This window comes from Equus asinus, chromosome 4, assembly GCF_041296235.1.
Source record: "Equus asinus isolate D_3611 breed Donkey chromosome 4, EquAss-T2T_v2, whole genome shotgun sequence".
Lineage (NCBI taxonomy): Eukaryota > Metazoa > Chordata > Mammalia > Perissodactyla > Equidae > Equus > Equus asinus.
In genome coordinates this window covers 42,889,392-42,906,104 of record NC_091793.1, presented here as the reverse complement: position 1 = coordinate 42,906,104, position 16,713 = coordinate 42,889,392, and the positions used below count along the sequence as shown (strand labels likewise).

Here is a 16,713-nt window from a genome sequence, read left to right as displayed (position 1 = left end):
GAGTCTAGGAGACATCCCTGGGGAGGAGCCACTTAAGCTAGGATTTTGAAGGCTCAGTAAGAGTTGGCCACGCTTAAAAGAGAAGGGAATTTCTGGAAGAGGGAACAGCAAGTAAAAGTCTTAGAGTTGTAAAAAGGCGTGGTCTGTACTGGGAATGATATAAAGTTTGGTGGCACTGGAACTTGGGAATTGGGGTATGGGAGAAGTGGAGGTTGATGAAGAATAATAGGATGGTTGAGGCCAATTAATGAAAAGCTTTGCATGGCCAGCAAAGAATTTAGATTTCACTCAAAAGCCAATTCCAAGGAAAGATGGGTTTTACACTTTTGGGCTGTGCTAGACCCAAATTGGAGCTTTTATAGACATTAATAGAGGATTTCGCAGTCATTCACTAAACATTCAGGGATGTTTAAACCTACCATGTGCCAAGCATTATATTACATGTTGGGGCAGAGGGACATTTAGCTAGAAGGTCAGATATTACAATGCCCAAAATCAAATAGAGGGTTTAAAGTAATAGTAAGTGACAAAACTTTAAGGTACTGCTTTGATGAGGATAAAAAAAATTCTTTTTCTTTTTATACATGCCGTTGTTATACACTTTGAGTGCTGACTCAACACGGATGTAATGCCAGTTCAGGTGAGTTCTGACTGTTAAAATAAGGGATCTGGACCAGTGAGCACCAAGCGGTAATCATGCAATGGCCATGAAATGTGTTTGTGCGAATGAGGCAGGATCAAATGTTATCCCACATTAAAGCTAGCAAGGCAAATGACTTCCACAAAAGAGCAAATGGTATGGAGTTCTAGATAATAATAAAGGATGCATGTATTTACTGTTCACAGCAATCTCCTGAAGTAAGGCCCTATTTTTAACCTTATTTTCTAGATGAGGAAACTGAGGCACAGAGTAGTAGAGTGACCTGCCCAAAGTCATCCATCTGGCAAGAGGTAATGAGAGACTTACTTGCCCTTCCTCTACCAGAAGTGTCCGATTTGCTGCCCTCCCTCCCCTCCTACTTCCATTGACAATGACCTTTGTCCAAGGCTCTCCTGTGCCAAAAGTTTGCTCCACCATGTATCTTCCAAGAAATCAGCATCCACAGAAAATGAAAAGCAGTTCTTAGAAAAAGAGACTTCTAACCACAGAGAGAAGCAGTTCTCCCAAAGAGACCCTGACGGCTCACTTGAGTTAATAGGCTAGTTCTTGAAAGGAACATTTATAACTCACAGTTACCGGGAGGTGAGAGAGTCGAGTTGCACACCTGTAGACTGTGTTCCCTCGGCTCCTCTGTCTCTTTCCTGCTTGCAGAATGTTAGTGAACTACAGGGTCTAGATTAGACATGTTGAGTCTGTGGTTTTTTTCCCACAACAGTGGCAGAGCCAGGCTTCAAGCCCTGGCAGGTGCACCGGTGTCTACTATACTGTTCGTCACTGTGCTCTATACCCATCAAGCACGGCTGTACATCAGAGTTACAGCGCAGATAACAGAAATGTTTGTGAGGTGAGTGGAGGAGAAGACACACTGACATGTAGCTGATATTTATACATCACTTTGAAAACTGATACATCGCTTTGCACTGCTCTCACCAGCTAGGACAGTGGCTACATGAAATGCAATGGTGTCATGAAAGAGCCCGGACCTTACAATCAGAATGTTCTGGGTTTGAACCCCAGGTCAACTCTTTGCTAGCTGTATCCCTTTGGGCAAGTCAATGCCTGGCTCTAAGATTCAGTTCAAGTGTCTTCTTGGCAGGTTGTGGTAGGGACTGGAAATATTAGGTGCTCAATAAATGGTGGTTGTCATTGTTTAGAGTGGATACTCTCCATCCTCCCCAGTTTCTCTTCCTTCTTATTGGCAGTTTAGCAGGCAACAACACTCAGGAAATAAATTATTGGGCTCCTGTTTGAATCAAGACCATGTAAGTCCTGGCTAGACTAGGTGAGCACAGACCTCGTCTCTATTTCCATAGTCCTACGTGCCCAACTGGGAGAGAGTCATGGATTACAGATAATCAGATAAATACTGGTTTACGAACTAGGATAGCTGTCAGGGGGACAGGCCTAGAGCTCTCATCCCTCCACCTACTGGAGGTTACCAACATTTACCAAAAACAACCTAATCCTGAGAGGCCCAATTGACCTATATCTGGTCTCAACAGAGGGCAACAGGCAAATCATTGAGGAAGGGCCTTGATAAAAATTGTGGTCTTTGTCTTGAAAAGAGCAGTAGGAGGTGAGGATGAAGAGGAAGGGAGTGGCCTGATCAAGCAGGTATGGGGTATGCACTTTTTTTTTATTGAGTTAACGATAGGTTACAGCCTTGTGAAATTTCAGTTGTACATTAATGTTTGTCATTCGTGTTGTAGGTGCAGCCCTTCACCCTTTGTGCCCACCCCCCACCCCACCTTTCCCTTGGTAGCCACTAATCTGTTCTCTTTGTCCACATTTTTAAATTCCTCATATGAGTGGAGTCCTACACAGATTATCCTTCTCTAACTGGCTTATTTCACTTAACATAATTCCCTCAAAGTCCATCCATGTTACTGCAAATGGAATGATTTTGTCCTGTTTTACAGCTGAGTAGTATTCCATTGTATATATACCACAACTTCTTTATCCAATCATCAGTTGATGGGCACTTAGGTTGCTTCCACATCTTGGCTATTGTAAATAATGCTGCAATGAACATTGGGGTGCACAGGACTTTTGGGATTGCTGACTTCAAGCTCTCTGGATAGATACCCAGTAGTGGGATGGCTGGATCGTATGGTAGTTCTATTTTTAATTTTTTGAGGAATCTCCATACTGTTTTCCATAGTGGCTGCACCAGTTTGCATTCCCACCAGCAATGTATGAGGGTTCCTTTTTCTCCACAACCTCTGTATGGGGTATGCACTTTCAGGCTCATCTGAAAACCAGCTGAACCGCTTGAGTGCACAATGCCGAGCACGAGGTGCTAAGGGAGTGCGTCCCTGGATCATTGACGGTCACATCGTTCTTCTCCCATTTCCTTTTGCTATTAGGGCTTTTTTGGCCTGAGATGGTCTTTTGGGAACCAGGTCCAACTCTGGGCAGGAGCAGGAAGATAAGGTGACAGCTCTGCCAGGGTGTCCCTCCCTTGGCCCCTGTGCCTCTCCCTAGGGCTAGGCACGCAAGGTGCTCTCTGAGTGACCCTCAGCTTGCTGACTCAGAAGGACACATGGCCTCCTCCACCCTGAGACTCAGCAATCAGTGCCATCTTGCAGAAATGCCCTCTTAAGCATTTTTACTTCTGCGGGCAATGACTGCTGAATCCCAGTCTCCCACACTCGCATTCCATTGAATAGTTTGCTCCTGCATTGAGCCAGCTCCCCTCCCATCTGCATTCCTTCTGTCTGACCCCAGCAAACTACTGCCCACTGCCCCAGACATGCCTTTCCCTCTACAGTTTGCCTGTGCCCTTCTCACCTGCAAAGATGCTCTCCCTGACCCCACCTCTGAGGCAGACTTGACTTTTCCATCCTCTGGGTGTCCCTTCCATTCAGCCCATGCATTGTTATAACATACAGAGCAGAGAGTGGGGCAGAGTCATCTATTGGGAATACAACTATACTCTAGGCTACAGGCTGATCACAGAGGAAATGGGGAACTTCCACCATCCCAGCTCCCAAGAGTGTGATGTTGTGTCCAGGAAGTCTGGGTCTCCTATTTCCTTAGGGAACAGTTAGCAAGCTGTTCTTTTGAAAAATTTAGGCAAATGTTCCTCTATAGGTGATTCGCTGGACTAGCTGTTTCTAATCACCTGGGACAGGGAATTGTTACAAAGGCAGATTGCCCAGGCCCTGCTCTCCAGGAATAGCAGCCAGGAAAAGGCACCTCTCGGATCTCTACTGTGGGAGCATAATTTCCCTGAAATCCACTGTCCTGTTCACGAGGCCACACTTTCCATGACTGCTTCCAGCTGGTGACTGAGCATGGCAGAGATACCAGGACAGGCCCGTTCCGACAAGACAGAGGACTCCTCTGTTGAGTGATGTTGGCTGGAACACTCCCCTTCAGCTTTAGCAAATTTCCTTAGAACTACATGTAGTCTAAGACTTTTCCATCTGACCTTCCTTGGTCCCCTTTCCTATCCACAAGGGTTAGGTCTGCATCCTTGTCTGATGGCTCCTCCTGCTTCTCCTTGTTTCCTTCTCATTTTCCCTTGCAGGAACTTCTTTTAATTGATCTCTTGCATCTCTAGCCCTGTCTTGGCATCTGCTTTTCAGAAGATCTAGGCTAATACATCACAGCATAGAGAGTCTTTGCGCAAATCAGAAAAAGCCTCCCCAACCCCCACTGCCCTTGTGGATATATCCCCATAGACATCAGGTGTAGCAAAGAGATGAAACCCAAACAAGTTGAAAGGTGGCCCATCCTCAGGGTGGACATACAGCAGAGTGTGTGGCTTGGTGAGCCATGGATGGGCTGGATTTCAGTCCACACTCACCCCCTTGGCCAATAATAATAAGCTGTTACAATTTTATGCAAAGTCTGGCACTTCACACCTACCGAATGGGGATCTCTGGGTGTAAGACCCGGGAATATGCACTTTAACAGGCTTGACAATAATTCTCTACTGCACATGAATGTTTGAGAACTACTGAGTATGCTGGAGGAATTAATGTGGATTGTCCCAGAGAGGGAAAATGTGAAGGTTTTTATGCTACCCAGGCTGCTAGGAGGTGATAAGTTGACGTGCCTGTGCATGGGGATGGTTGTGTGGGGCATGAGCTGGTGGGCGGGGTCCTTGGTGCTTCAGTGGGGCTCTGCTGTGGATGAGCCCAGTAAGGAGGGAGTGCCTGACACTTAAGAGGACTAAGACTTGCTTCAGAGGAAACTGCAGCGCGGAGCAGCTGGTGGAAGCAAATGTCCTGCCCTTATAAGAGCTTACATTCTAGCTTTTCATTAACACTGGGAACACAGGATCAACAAGGTACACTCCTTGGCTTCAGGAAGATTGGTCTAACTCCTTCATTTAGAAATTATTTTTCATTGGAAAACAGCAAGAATGAGAGAAGGGACAACACTATACATCTTACAGACGTTAAAAGAATAATAAGCAGATATTATGAACAACTTTATGCCAACAAACTTGACAATATAGGTGAGGTGGACAAATTTATTGAAAGTCACAGACTGCCAAAGATCACTCAAGAGGAAACAGATAACCTGGATATCTTTATATCTATTTAAAAAGTTGAATTTGATGTTAAAATCCTTCCCACAAAGAAAACTCTATGCCGGATGGCTTCACTGGTGGATATAATCTAAGGAAGGAATTATTAAAACTCTTCTAGGAATTTGAAGAAGAGAGAACACTTCTTAGCTCATTCTACATGGAGAACATTATTATTCTGATCCCCAAACCTGACAAACACATTACAAGAAAAGAAAATTATAGACCAATATCCCTAATGTACACACAAATTATTTAAAAGTCTAAAACAAAAATTAAAAAAATTCTTAAACAAAATTTTAGCCAACTGAATCCAATAATATATAAAACCGATAATCCATCAAGGTCAGTGATATATTAGGTAAAAAAAAGACATAAAATGCACGCAGATTGGAAAGGAAGAAATAAAATTGTCTCCATTCTCAGACAATATTATTGTCTACATGGAAAATTGGAAAGAATTTCCAAAAAATTATTAGAACTAAGACATGAATTTAGTAAGTTCTCAGGATATAAGGTCATTATACAAAAATTAATTGCATGTACGTGAATGGCTTTGTTCTTAATTGCACCAAACTGGAACCAAACCCAAAGGTCTTTCATCTGGTGAATACATAAACAGACTGGGTATAGCCACATAGTGGTGGATTATGTATTATAAAGGAATGAACTACTGACACATGTAACAACAAAGATGAATCTTGAATGCATTGTGCTAAGTGAAAGAAGCCAGACTCAGAAAGGTACATACTGTATGATTCTGATTATATGACAAAGACAAAATTATAGGCACAGAAAACAGGTCAGTATTTTCCAGGAGCTGGGAGGTGACAACAAAGAGAATTTTGGGGGAATGACATAACTGTTTTCTTTCTTAGTTGTGGTGGTTGTTACACAACTGTTTCGGTTCGTCAAAGCTCACACAATTATATACTAAAAAGGGTGAATTTTATGTAAACTATAAATTAAGAATAAATGAAAAAAAATTATTAGCAAGTCATGCACCTCAATGATGGCTTTGGAAAGGTGATCAATGTCCCTGCGGTCTCGCTGTAAACCACACTGCCTCTCAGTCAGCTGGACCCAGAGGGAGCTCAGGCGTCATGGAATCCACTCCGGGCAGGAACAGGCACCGGCTAAGGGTGGAAGCGAGTTTTCCAGGAGGAGGAGAGTGGAGGGCACTCTCCCAGCAGGTGACTTGGCAACACAACCGGGTAATTTGGGAAGCACGGGGCTCTGCAGCGAGATAGCTCTTGTTTCCTGGTCTGGCTCTGCACTTACTGGCTGGCTTTCTGGGCGAGCTGCAAACCTCCTCAAGGTCCCAGGGTCCTCACCTGGGCTCTCAGGGGTGATCGTTTCTCCTCTTTTGCTTTTGTGTGCCTCTCCCTCATTAATCTGTGAGCTCCTTGCAGGTAGGCACTGGGATTATGATGTATGTGATTATATGCAGCATATAGTAGGTGCTTAATAAATGCTTGATTTTTATGAGTTGGCCAACCCTGGGAGGAACTTTGGAAAAAAGGTAGCTGGTGTGTGTGGGAGAGTCCTCATTTTATGTCCTAAATCAAATGTGTTAACAATTTACGAAAACAGCTTGTTCAGTTTTTAAATAAAAACTTTAAGGCCAAAGTGTAAATTTCCTTTTTGCTTTTCAAATCATTTTCTATCACCTCAGGCCCCCGTTAAGAAAAAGGATGGTAAAATTGACATTCTCAGCAACCCTACTTGAAAGAGTTATTACCGAATTTGCTATAAGGGCACATTTCTGATGCATTGTGAGGCTGAAGGAGCTGATAAGGCTATTTTAGGTCATTATCACATTTCCCTTTGGTCCCTGCTACTCTGGTGGTCTCTAGCATTGTGACTTTCCTCCTGCAGGAGCCTTACCCATTATAAGCTGTCAGCAAATCATTAGCTGTTCTGTTTCTTCGAAGGAAGATAAAAAACTTCCTGACCAGCAAGAGGCCAGGGACCTCCCTGTGACTTTATCTCCCAAGGAACTCTAGAGGTGCCTACCCCACGTCACGCGTTTGTTTAAAAGCCTGGTTCCCAGTACTGGGTAGAGAATATGTGCTGATGTTCCATTTATAGCTCTGGTTGGAATTGTCTGCTGGGAAACTGATGTGGAACGGGTTCCTCACATGAACTCAGCATTATTTGTCACTCAAAGCCAAAAAGGACATGCCTAAAAGGTGGTGTCAAATCCACATAGTCCATTATTTGCAACCTGTACAGTGAATGGCAACAAAAACACAACAGGAAAGAAAAAGAGGTCTGAAAATGTAATAACATGATACAAAAAATAAATGTGCATAATTTGATGTCATTGACCTCAAAAAGAAGAATCAAGATCATTTCCGTTTGAAATAATCAGATTGTTTTGGCCACAATTGAATTTACGTGTAACCTCTTAGTCCATACTCTTTTTTTAATTACTTTGAGTCGTTGCATAAATTTGTTAATGTTCATAGTGGCATAAAAAGAACTGGCATGTTCAAATTAAAAAAACCTATTTTCATCTCAAACAGAACATTGGTTGTTTAAATGTGATTAAGTTTCAAGGTTAAAAATATATTTTTGCGCTAATGAGAGAAGACTTCCTTCCATATGAAGATTTGATAAAGCAGTATAAATTTTAATGAGGGAGAAGCATATTAAATCTTGGGAGAAACACCTTTCTTATGTCAAGATGACATATTTTTTTCCCCATGTGAGAATTCCTGCCTTATTCTTAATTTTAGGAGCAGATGAGTAATTTTTTTCATTGTGCTTTTCTGTGTTTTCCAAATTTTCAGAATTGATCATAGAGTTATTTTCTAATTTGAAGAAGGTACTTACTATTAAAATAGTTTTAAAAGTAACCCAGAGGTGTTGAGAGTGACTGTGTTTGTTGATGCATAAAAAAGGAAGTGAATGCGACACTTGCCTTGGAACGAAGGCCATTCCAGAAGTTGTGCTTCCTCAAAAAGAAGGATGGACATGTCAGCAGCTCCGAAATGGCCTTATCCTTGCGGAAATGTAAAGTGATAGTCAAGACCTTGCTTGTCATCACCACAAATGTGAGAGGTGAAATACACAGCCAAGTAAAGCATTTATCTCTTTCCTGAACCGAAGGAAGGAAGCCTTTCGAGACATTTACTGTGTTTGGAAGATGAAGAGAAAGGGGAGTACCCTTTTTGCTCCAACGAGAGGACAGCAGAAAGAATGTCCAGGCATTGGTTGTCACGTTTTGCTTCTCTGGCCTCAAGACCTATCAGGAGGAGATGCCTGAATGCTCAAGGAATATTCTCAGACTCCTTGGATGGTAGATGTGAGCCTTTGTGCATAGTACAGGGTGATGGCATGAATTAATGGCATGAAGATTTGGCATCCTGTTTGCCTGCTCATGTCTCATGAGTTACCCACTGATTAAAAAGGGCTCGGAGACATGGTGTCATTTTATCTGCCTTTTATCATCAGAGGTCTATTTTGACTGTGATTTGCTCATTCATTTATTCCTAAAACATTTAAAAGTGACTTCTTTGTGCCATACACTTTGCCAAGTACTTTCACCTTTATTAATGTTTTAAAATTTCTACGACGGTTTTGTAAAGTAGGAATTTTTACTCCCATTTGACAGCTAAAAGGACTGAGGGATAAGCAGGAAGTCACTTGTCCAAACCAGTAATGATGGAACTAGTTTCACACCTAAACCTTGGTGGCAGGCCCAGTGTCCTTCGGCTTTCCTGGCCGTGGTCTGTCCTTCGGGATGTTGGACATGCTGACTTTCGTTACTGCATCTTGGACAAGGCCTTTTCTTGTCTACGGTGTGTCTGATTAATAACTCAGCATCAGATTGGTTTTCATGGGTTAGAAAGAGAAAAGTCAATCTAAAAGTTCTTTCTATTACATCAGGATGTCTTTAAGGACTGGATGTGATGGTGACTGTGTTTTGTGCTAAAAAAGTTCTTGAAATGTAATAGCTTGATTCTGATGCAATAAGCTGTTAGAAACACACAGTGCCAACATGCTGGGGTGAAGCCGAGAACAGAGCACTTGACAGAGAGAAGGGCCAGGATACCCTAAACTGAAACCTTGACCTTTCCAGGGCAAGGAGGATATTCCAGCATTGACTGGGAGGGCTACAGAGACCTACCAATCAAAAGACAAATTAGCGACACATTTGGAGGATCTCTCTCTCTGGTATTTTTTTTTTTTTTTTGACAAGTTCTCCTCCAGGCAGTGAGAGTAGAAAACAAGCAGGTTTTGGTGCCAGGCAGCTGTGAACTTGAACTTGCTTTATCACTTACGAGCCTAAAGGAAACTGCAAGAGATAATCTTCAAATCTCTGATTCCTCATGGGTAAAATGGGGATAAAAATGTCTAACTCAAAGATGTGTTTTAGAGTTAGATCAGATAATACAGGCCAAGTACTTCTCTAGCACCTAATGTCAGTAGTGTTCAATAAATGGAAGCTATAATTCATTTAATCATTAATTAAAAAAAGAAACAGGAGACAACATTATGTATACAATATGGGCTCAACTATTTAGAAGCCACGTGGAATAAAAGACCAGGGAAATTAGCCAAACTATTTAGGATTCCCCATGTGTGACAGAATACAAATTGCTATTTTTTTCTTTCTTTATACTTTTCCAAAATTTATAAGCTGTGTACGATTTACTTGCATTATTTTAATCAGAAAAAGATAAAGCAAAAGAGAAGTAATCTCGCCCCTTAAGTGGGTCCTTAAGGAGATGTTTTCATTACATATTAGAAGACGGAAAACACGGTAAATTCATGAACTAAAATGTCTGATTTTTCACTATCAAGAAAAGAGAGGAGCTACGTAATTTGCATGTCATAGCCAGGACTCAGTCACTACTCGAATGTTAACATCTTTAATCAGGATAGAAGTTCAATTTCAGCTAACAAATGCTCTGCCTGACCACAGGAGTCTGACTAGACCATTGACTCAGACTCGGCTCGTAGTTTTTCTTACAATGGAATCTGCTCATTATGGAGTTTGATATAACGTTCTAAGACTTACAGTTTTAGAAGATTTGATGATTATTTTGGTTGCCAAACAATAACTACAGTCTTTGAGACGTTGTAATGAAATTTCTTCTTAAAGAAAATCATATTTGGGGTCATAACAGCCCAGCATTCTTACTTCCTCTCTATGGTCAGTTATCTTTTTTATAAAAATGGATATCCTTTCAATTGTCGCTTTTTCTGACTTGTAAAGAATTATTTTAAAGAGACATCTCTACCTGGAAGAAAGCAGATTTCTTCATAAAGACGGACAGGGCAAGAAAGATTTTCTACATATGGACTGAGCTGGAACTTTTTAGAAAAAGATGCTGACATTCTCCTCTTATTGGGCTTCTTTCCTCTCAATTTTCTATGAAATGGGACATCGAGAAGCAAATATAAAAGTCCAAGAAGTGTTGTGTCACTTACCCATGCAGTCTGGGCCCCAGTGGCCTGGACAGCACTGAGGCTGAAGGTAGTCCTTCCTACAGATGTGGCGGCATCCAGGGAGAGACAGCGAGTATGTTCTGACCTCAAAGGTGTACCTTGGAGGGTAAAGAGAGGATGTTAACCCATGACCAGAGCAATGCAGTCAACTGTAGGTAGTGGGATTGCCCTAGATTTTTATACTTGCCTATATTTAAAAATATATAGATTGAGCATATTTGCTTTCTAGGTAGAATAAAATTTAACCATGATTTATCTTTAATTGTTAAAAATGGATGAAAAAAATCAGGACACGATGAAAATGGGGGTGAAATATCTAAAATGATGTCAGAAGTGAAGTTAGTAGATGAAAGAAATGATATTAGGTTCTAAAGACATGCTAGAGGTGGGCTTCAAACTTGCCACTGAGTCTCCCAGCAGCCAATGCAAGGAGGGAAAGATCATGAGTTATGTGAATCACAGGATCTGTGGATTTAATAAACTGACTGCTCAGGATTCACAGTTATTTTTTGCAGATCCCATAGATAGAGTTTCTGTGAGAGGCAGTGTGATGATGTGAGCAACATTTTCCACCGTTTCCTTGTGGGAGATATGCTGAGTTCCTCAGAACAGTTTTTGTACCAGCTGAGGTACAGTTCTGGAACAGCAATTCTATGGAGACTGACCGCCATTATCTTTTTCCAGGAATCACTGCATGGATGGCTTATTCCAGGACTTCAATGTATCTAGAGATGATCCTCCATGTATACCATTTCTTTCAACTGGCCTGTTAAGAATAGTGTGGCGGTGGGTTCAAGGTTGTACAACTAAACCAGCCCCTGGAATGTAGCTGATTAACCACAGAACTACTGGCTTTCTGGGCAGTCAAGTTGGAGACAGAGTTGATGATTTCTTTGAAAGGTTGAGCGCACTGGCAGGAGCATCTCTCCACAAAGATGGGGAGAGTAGGCACCAAAGTGAGAACCAAACGTCCCCTCGAGAACCAGTCTTGGGTTGGTTCCAGCATGAAGGAATGACAGATCAAAGTCTTCAGTTCTATTACAGACAGCATGAGTGCAGTAATCTTATCCTCTGCGTGTGTGTGTGGGCGGGGAGGGTTGGGGTGGGGGGGGGCACATAACCAAGCACCCACCTTGGCCATGAAAAAAAGTAACCAGTACGAAAACGTTCTCAATAAAGTCGCCGTATAATTTTAACTTTGACCCCTTTCTGATATACTTTCTCAGAAAATCTGGTCACAAATGTGCGCCCACTTTGGTCACTGAGAGGTCAGCTGCTGCATATGCTTGCCAATTCCAGTCCAGTTAATGTTGGGAAACTTCTGTTAAAAATGATGATTTGGGGTTTTAGAATATAGTGCAGTTACATTAAGCAAATGTGAATTTAAAATAGTGTGATATAACAGTGTTAAGGTTTCACTAGTACTAGTAAGAAATAGTACTAATCCTTCATCCTTGAATGAAAAAACTCATTGAATACTGTCTAATTTTTTAATTAGCAGACTGAGTAAATTAAAAATTGTGTTTGCACTTGAGCTGCATGGCCGCATCCATTAGCTGGTGAGCAGAACTGCTTGTCATCATTTGCAAGGATTAGCCTTGAATTACAAGAGTTTTGAATCCTAAGAGGATTTCAGCAAAGCAATGCCCACATAAGTGCAGCAAAGCTGTAATTCATTCATCTCCCTCTTTGGGTTCCAATTAGTATCAGGGTCCACAGCTAGTTAGTGAGTTGACTATCAGACCCAAGGCTTTTAATATGCTCTAACTAGAACATTACTCAAATGCAACAAAATCCAGGTTTTCAAAATAAAGAAGGGCAGGATGAAGGGAGAATGTTTATATGTAATGTAATATAGTGAATTTGATTTAAATGTGAATCAATAATAATATATTTTTTAGACTCAAAGTCATAGTTGTGAGTTACCTAAGTTTGGGCTCAATGCAATCTTAGAGGAAGAAAAAATCATGGAAATGCTTTGTAGTTTTTGAGATAGGAAGTTTCCATTTGGATTCACGATCCCTTGGGTTCCAAGACTCCCCACACTTATTTTCTCATGAGTACCTGCAATCTCGAACCCCTACGGAGCCATTGGTAATCTTGGTGTAACCATCTGGGCAGTTAATTCCAAAGTTGAGTGAGCAGGATTGGCACTCGGTCCTAATTATAAGGCGAGATTTCTTATCGCATCTTTTTGCCTGGGAAAACATAAAAACAAATCAAGTCCCATTAGCAGAGCTTGGTTGGCCAATCTTCCATTGGCTTCATGTCAATGGAATGACAGAGAGGCAATGAGGTTGATTGGTAATGACTGGTGGGCTGCTTTCAATCTTCTCTGGAAATAGTGCTGGGATCAACAAGCAAGGGCTGTCATGGCTGTGGGCAAGGGAAAGAGCTGCTTGTGCTGCCCATCTGCCATCACTGATTTAGAGTTTGGAGTCTAGCAAGGTAAGGTAATGTAACTACATACTCATATCCAAATGGGAAACCTTAAGTATGTTGCAGAATACTCTTTTCAAATGGGAAATAATTAAAGCAGATTATTCAAGGTCAATTAGTCATAGATCAACAGGTCTCAAGGATATTCTTTCAGCATCGATTCCACAAGAATATCTAGTCTGAGCGCTAAATGCCACGGGGCATACAGTTCCTACCCCAAACACATTTGCAATCTTTGGATTAAAATCCATCTAGAAGGTGGGCTCCAGAGATCTTTTCCTGTTTTGTCCTGTGCTGTACCCTAAGCACCTAGAACAGTGTCTGGCACATAGTAATGCTCAGAAAATATTTGTTGATTGAATGAATGAATGGTAGGAAAACACACAGACATACAGTCAATTAGCAACATCAGGAAGCAGAGAATTAATTGCTAAAAGGAATCATGCAGACCCACTTTGGCCCTGTCTTCAGGATCCCCCATTGTCCATGATGCTGGTACTGATCCTCCCAAGTAGATTTCCTCCCCTTTCTGAAGTCTCCTTCATCTCCCCATCTAGCTTACGATTAAGCAGCTTTGTACAATGAATTGAGACTGAACTTGGGGGTCAAAAGACCTAAGCTTGGAATCAAGCTCTGTATCTTGCAATGTGCACAGTCTTGAATGAATTCCTTGCTCTTTGCTGTCATCTGTAAGGGCAGATATTGATAACCACTCTCCAGGTTCTTGAGAGCTTTAAATGATGTAATGATGTGCAAATTGCCTGGCACAGGATCTGGAATATTGTAGGCAGTAAACGCAAGTTCCCATAATGCTTCTCTATCCTCAACTCTGTGTTTTGCTTGTTGCCTCTCCTGATAGGAATGTTCTTTTCCCTTCCCTTGACTACCCAAACCTCATATCCTTCAAGGCCCCGTTTCACACCACCACTTCCATAAAACCATACTCATCTCTTCCTTTTCTCAGTTTCTACTCTTCCTATGGTTGGCTGGTGGAGCAAGTTTGTTATCTTTGCTCTCCATTTAAAAATCCCTTCTGGGAGAGGACCATGTCTCTTCTTTGTTATCCCATGGGCCTAGCACTAGTTTAGGTGTGATGGGAATGTCAGAACTACTTTTAAGTTCACTGATATATGTAAAGGCTGCATAAGAAGAAATCTTACATTTACAGAGCAATTTATGGTTGTGCATGCTTCCAGAGGAGTCATCTTACTTGATCTCAACTACCCTAAGGATAAGCAGGGCTGGAATCATCATCCTCATTTTAAGGGGAGAAAACTGAGTGAGGGGAGCTCAGTGACTTGCCCAAGTTAAGTCAGTGGTCTTCTGATTCCTCGATTAGCTGTTTCTCTTGCCTGCACACTGTAAGTGGCGTATAGGAAAACAAAATCTGTTTTGACTGACAGTTTTCTTTGGTGATCATTATGAACCAAAATACACTGGAATGTTCCTTTTGGAATAATAATAAAAGCCACCCTTAGAGATAGTTTGAATTAACTCCCTTTAATGGTCATGACACCTCTATGTTTTTTTAAGCATCATTTTCTTTACATGGGGGTTTCCCATTTACGTAAGTATATGGGGTGACATTCCATTGTCTTTTCTTTCTTTGTAGGCCAGAATTAGTACTCTCTTTTCAAAAATCCCTTGACTATCAATTGTCCTTTTCAAATGGAAGGGCTCATTCTACCTCTCAGATGGTCCTCTCTTGAAAAGTGAACTCAGCTTTAAACATCAGTCAAGGCCTGATTTCTGCACTAAAGCAAGCACTGGATGATGATGATGATGATGATGGTGATGATGAGGATAATTACTGCTGTTTGTGGAGTCCTGTCAGGGGAGCAACTGAAGCTTAGAGAGACTAACTAACTCACTCAGGGTCGAACAGCTAGTCAGCTGTGGAGCACAGTGACTGGTCCTCAGACATATTTGTTAAGCAAACAAAGGAAGGCCACAGTTCAAACCCACCCGTATCTAACCTCAGAGCTGGAGCGCTAGCCATTATGCCATCTTCCAATGTTTTTGTGAAAAACATTATCAAAGTACAGCCAAGTGGAGCGAAATTGGTGTTGATAAAAATTTGCCTGGCACAGACGCAGAATCATGTTTAAGTTTTATCCTTAATAGAGCAGAAATCATACCTTGTGCAATGCGTTTAAATAAATCCCTTGGATTGCCTCTCACAGACACCTCCTTTAGTCTGGCCTTCCTGCGGATCTGATACTAAACTTGTGCTATGATGACAACTCATGAGAGGCTGATGTGCTGGTGTACATCACAAGGGCGACCCAAACGACTGCCCTGGGGACTTTGACTACTTTGTCTACCTCATGGAAGGTAGGGGGATGAATTCCTGATGCATTTGGTAATACTGTGTTTCTCAACCAGCTATCACACAACCTGGAATTCCCCAGAGCTTCTCTCTACCCATCTCTCTACAACCATTGTTATTTTCTACACTCAGAATGATGTAATGGGAGGTATTCACAGTGATGAGACTGCTAAAACAAACAAACAAAAGGATACCAAAATCCGCAATGGAAAGAGGAATGTTAACGCTAGAATCAGAGATCCCAACAATGGCGTTTTAGCACATGAGTGGAGCCAACTGGGTTAGCGCGCCTTGTATCTTTAGGATCCTATTCTCCACAGGATTCCTCTTTATTTTATGAAGTCCAGATAGTACTCTTTACTCATGACAACATGGGAAAGCCAAAAGCTTTCGAACACATCGTGAAAATCGACAAATAAAAAAAATTTCAAGTCTCATCTTACCTGCTCTGTCGTTTCAGGCAGGGAGCAGAAGTTTTGTACGACCAATCCAAGAAAGAAAAGTATTAAATTTGGCAGCATGGTGAGGAAATATTCGATCCTTCTCCGCGCCAGGCACCTGTCAGAATTATTTAGCTATTTTAATTTAGTTTGATGAACTCCCAGTGAATTCTTTCTCATTTCAGTGTTTGCTTTTAAATCCTTTCCTCTCCTTTTCCTGGATTGAAACTGATGATATGTGAGACCTGCCTCTACACAGGAAAAATGACAAATCCAAGGGTCGTGGTGAAATTGGCGACTCTCAACTGTATATATGTCCTGGCTGAATGACAGGATATCCTGAAGGGGCTGGGGCAGAGACACGATCCAGAATTTTTATGCCTTGTGAAATTCCCAAGACAAGCTCCTGTCTCCCACTGCTCTGCCCATCCTGCCTCTGGTCCTGCCTCCTCCTGGACCCACAGCCATACCAACATTTGCACAACTACACCATGGAAAGCTGCAGGGCTCTCTCTCTGAATGCAAAGGTCCAAGCTGGCTGTTGGGCAGGATTTGTGGGATGCCCATAAATGGGTACCACTCCAAGTACAGAGGGAATGTTGCAGAAAGCCAGGTCCTTGACTTGGAGGAGGGTTGTGGCCTCACCCAGTGCGGCTGGCAAACTCTACTGCAAAGGAGGGTCTCTTTGCGGATGCCGACAGTTGGGTTTTCCACTCTTCTTTCCCCTTTTCCATGTCACTTCAGTAGAAAATGACTGAGCCTGTAGGTCTCATCTTACCTATCAAGGCCCAGATAAATGCCACCTCTTCAGGGAAGGCTTCCTGTCTTGCCCCTCCAATACCAT

General features: G+C 42.0%; 1 protein-coding gene across 2 annotated transcripts in view; it reads right to left on the bottom strand.

Annotated features, from left to right (window-relative positions):
- Positions 1-16,156, bottom strand: part of STAB2 (stabilin 2) — a 147,812-nt gene extending 131,656 nt beyond the window's left edge. For both annotated transcript variants that reach the window (XM_014865791.3, XM_070507167.1), the window contains exons 1-3: positions 15,873-16,156; positions 12,726-12,859; positions 10,644-10,759 (exon numbers count right to left, since the gene is read on the bottom strand). In XM_014865791.3, coding sequence (XP_014721277.3) covers positions 10,644-10,759; positions 12,726-12,859; positions 15,873-15,950 — 328 coding nt within the window. In that variant the 5' untranslated portion in view covers positions 15,951-16,156. The remainder of the gene's footprint in view (positions 1-10,643; positions 10,760-12,725; positions 12,860-15,872) is intronic.
- Between the last annotated feature and the right edge of the window lie 557 nt (positions 16,157-16,713).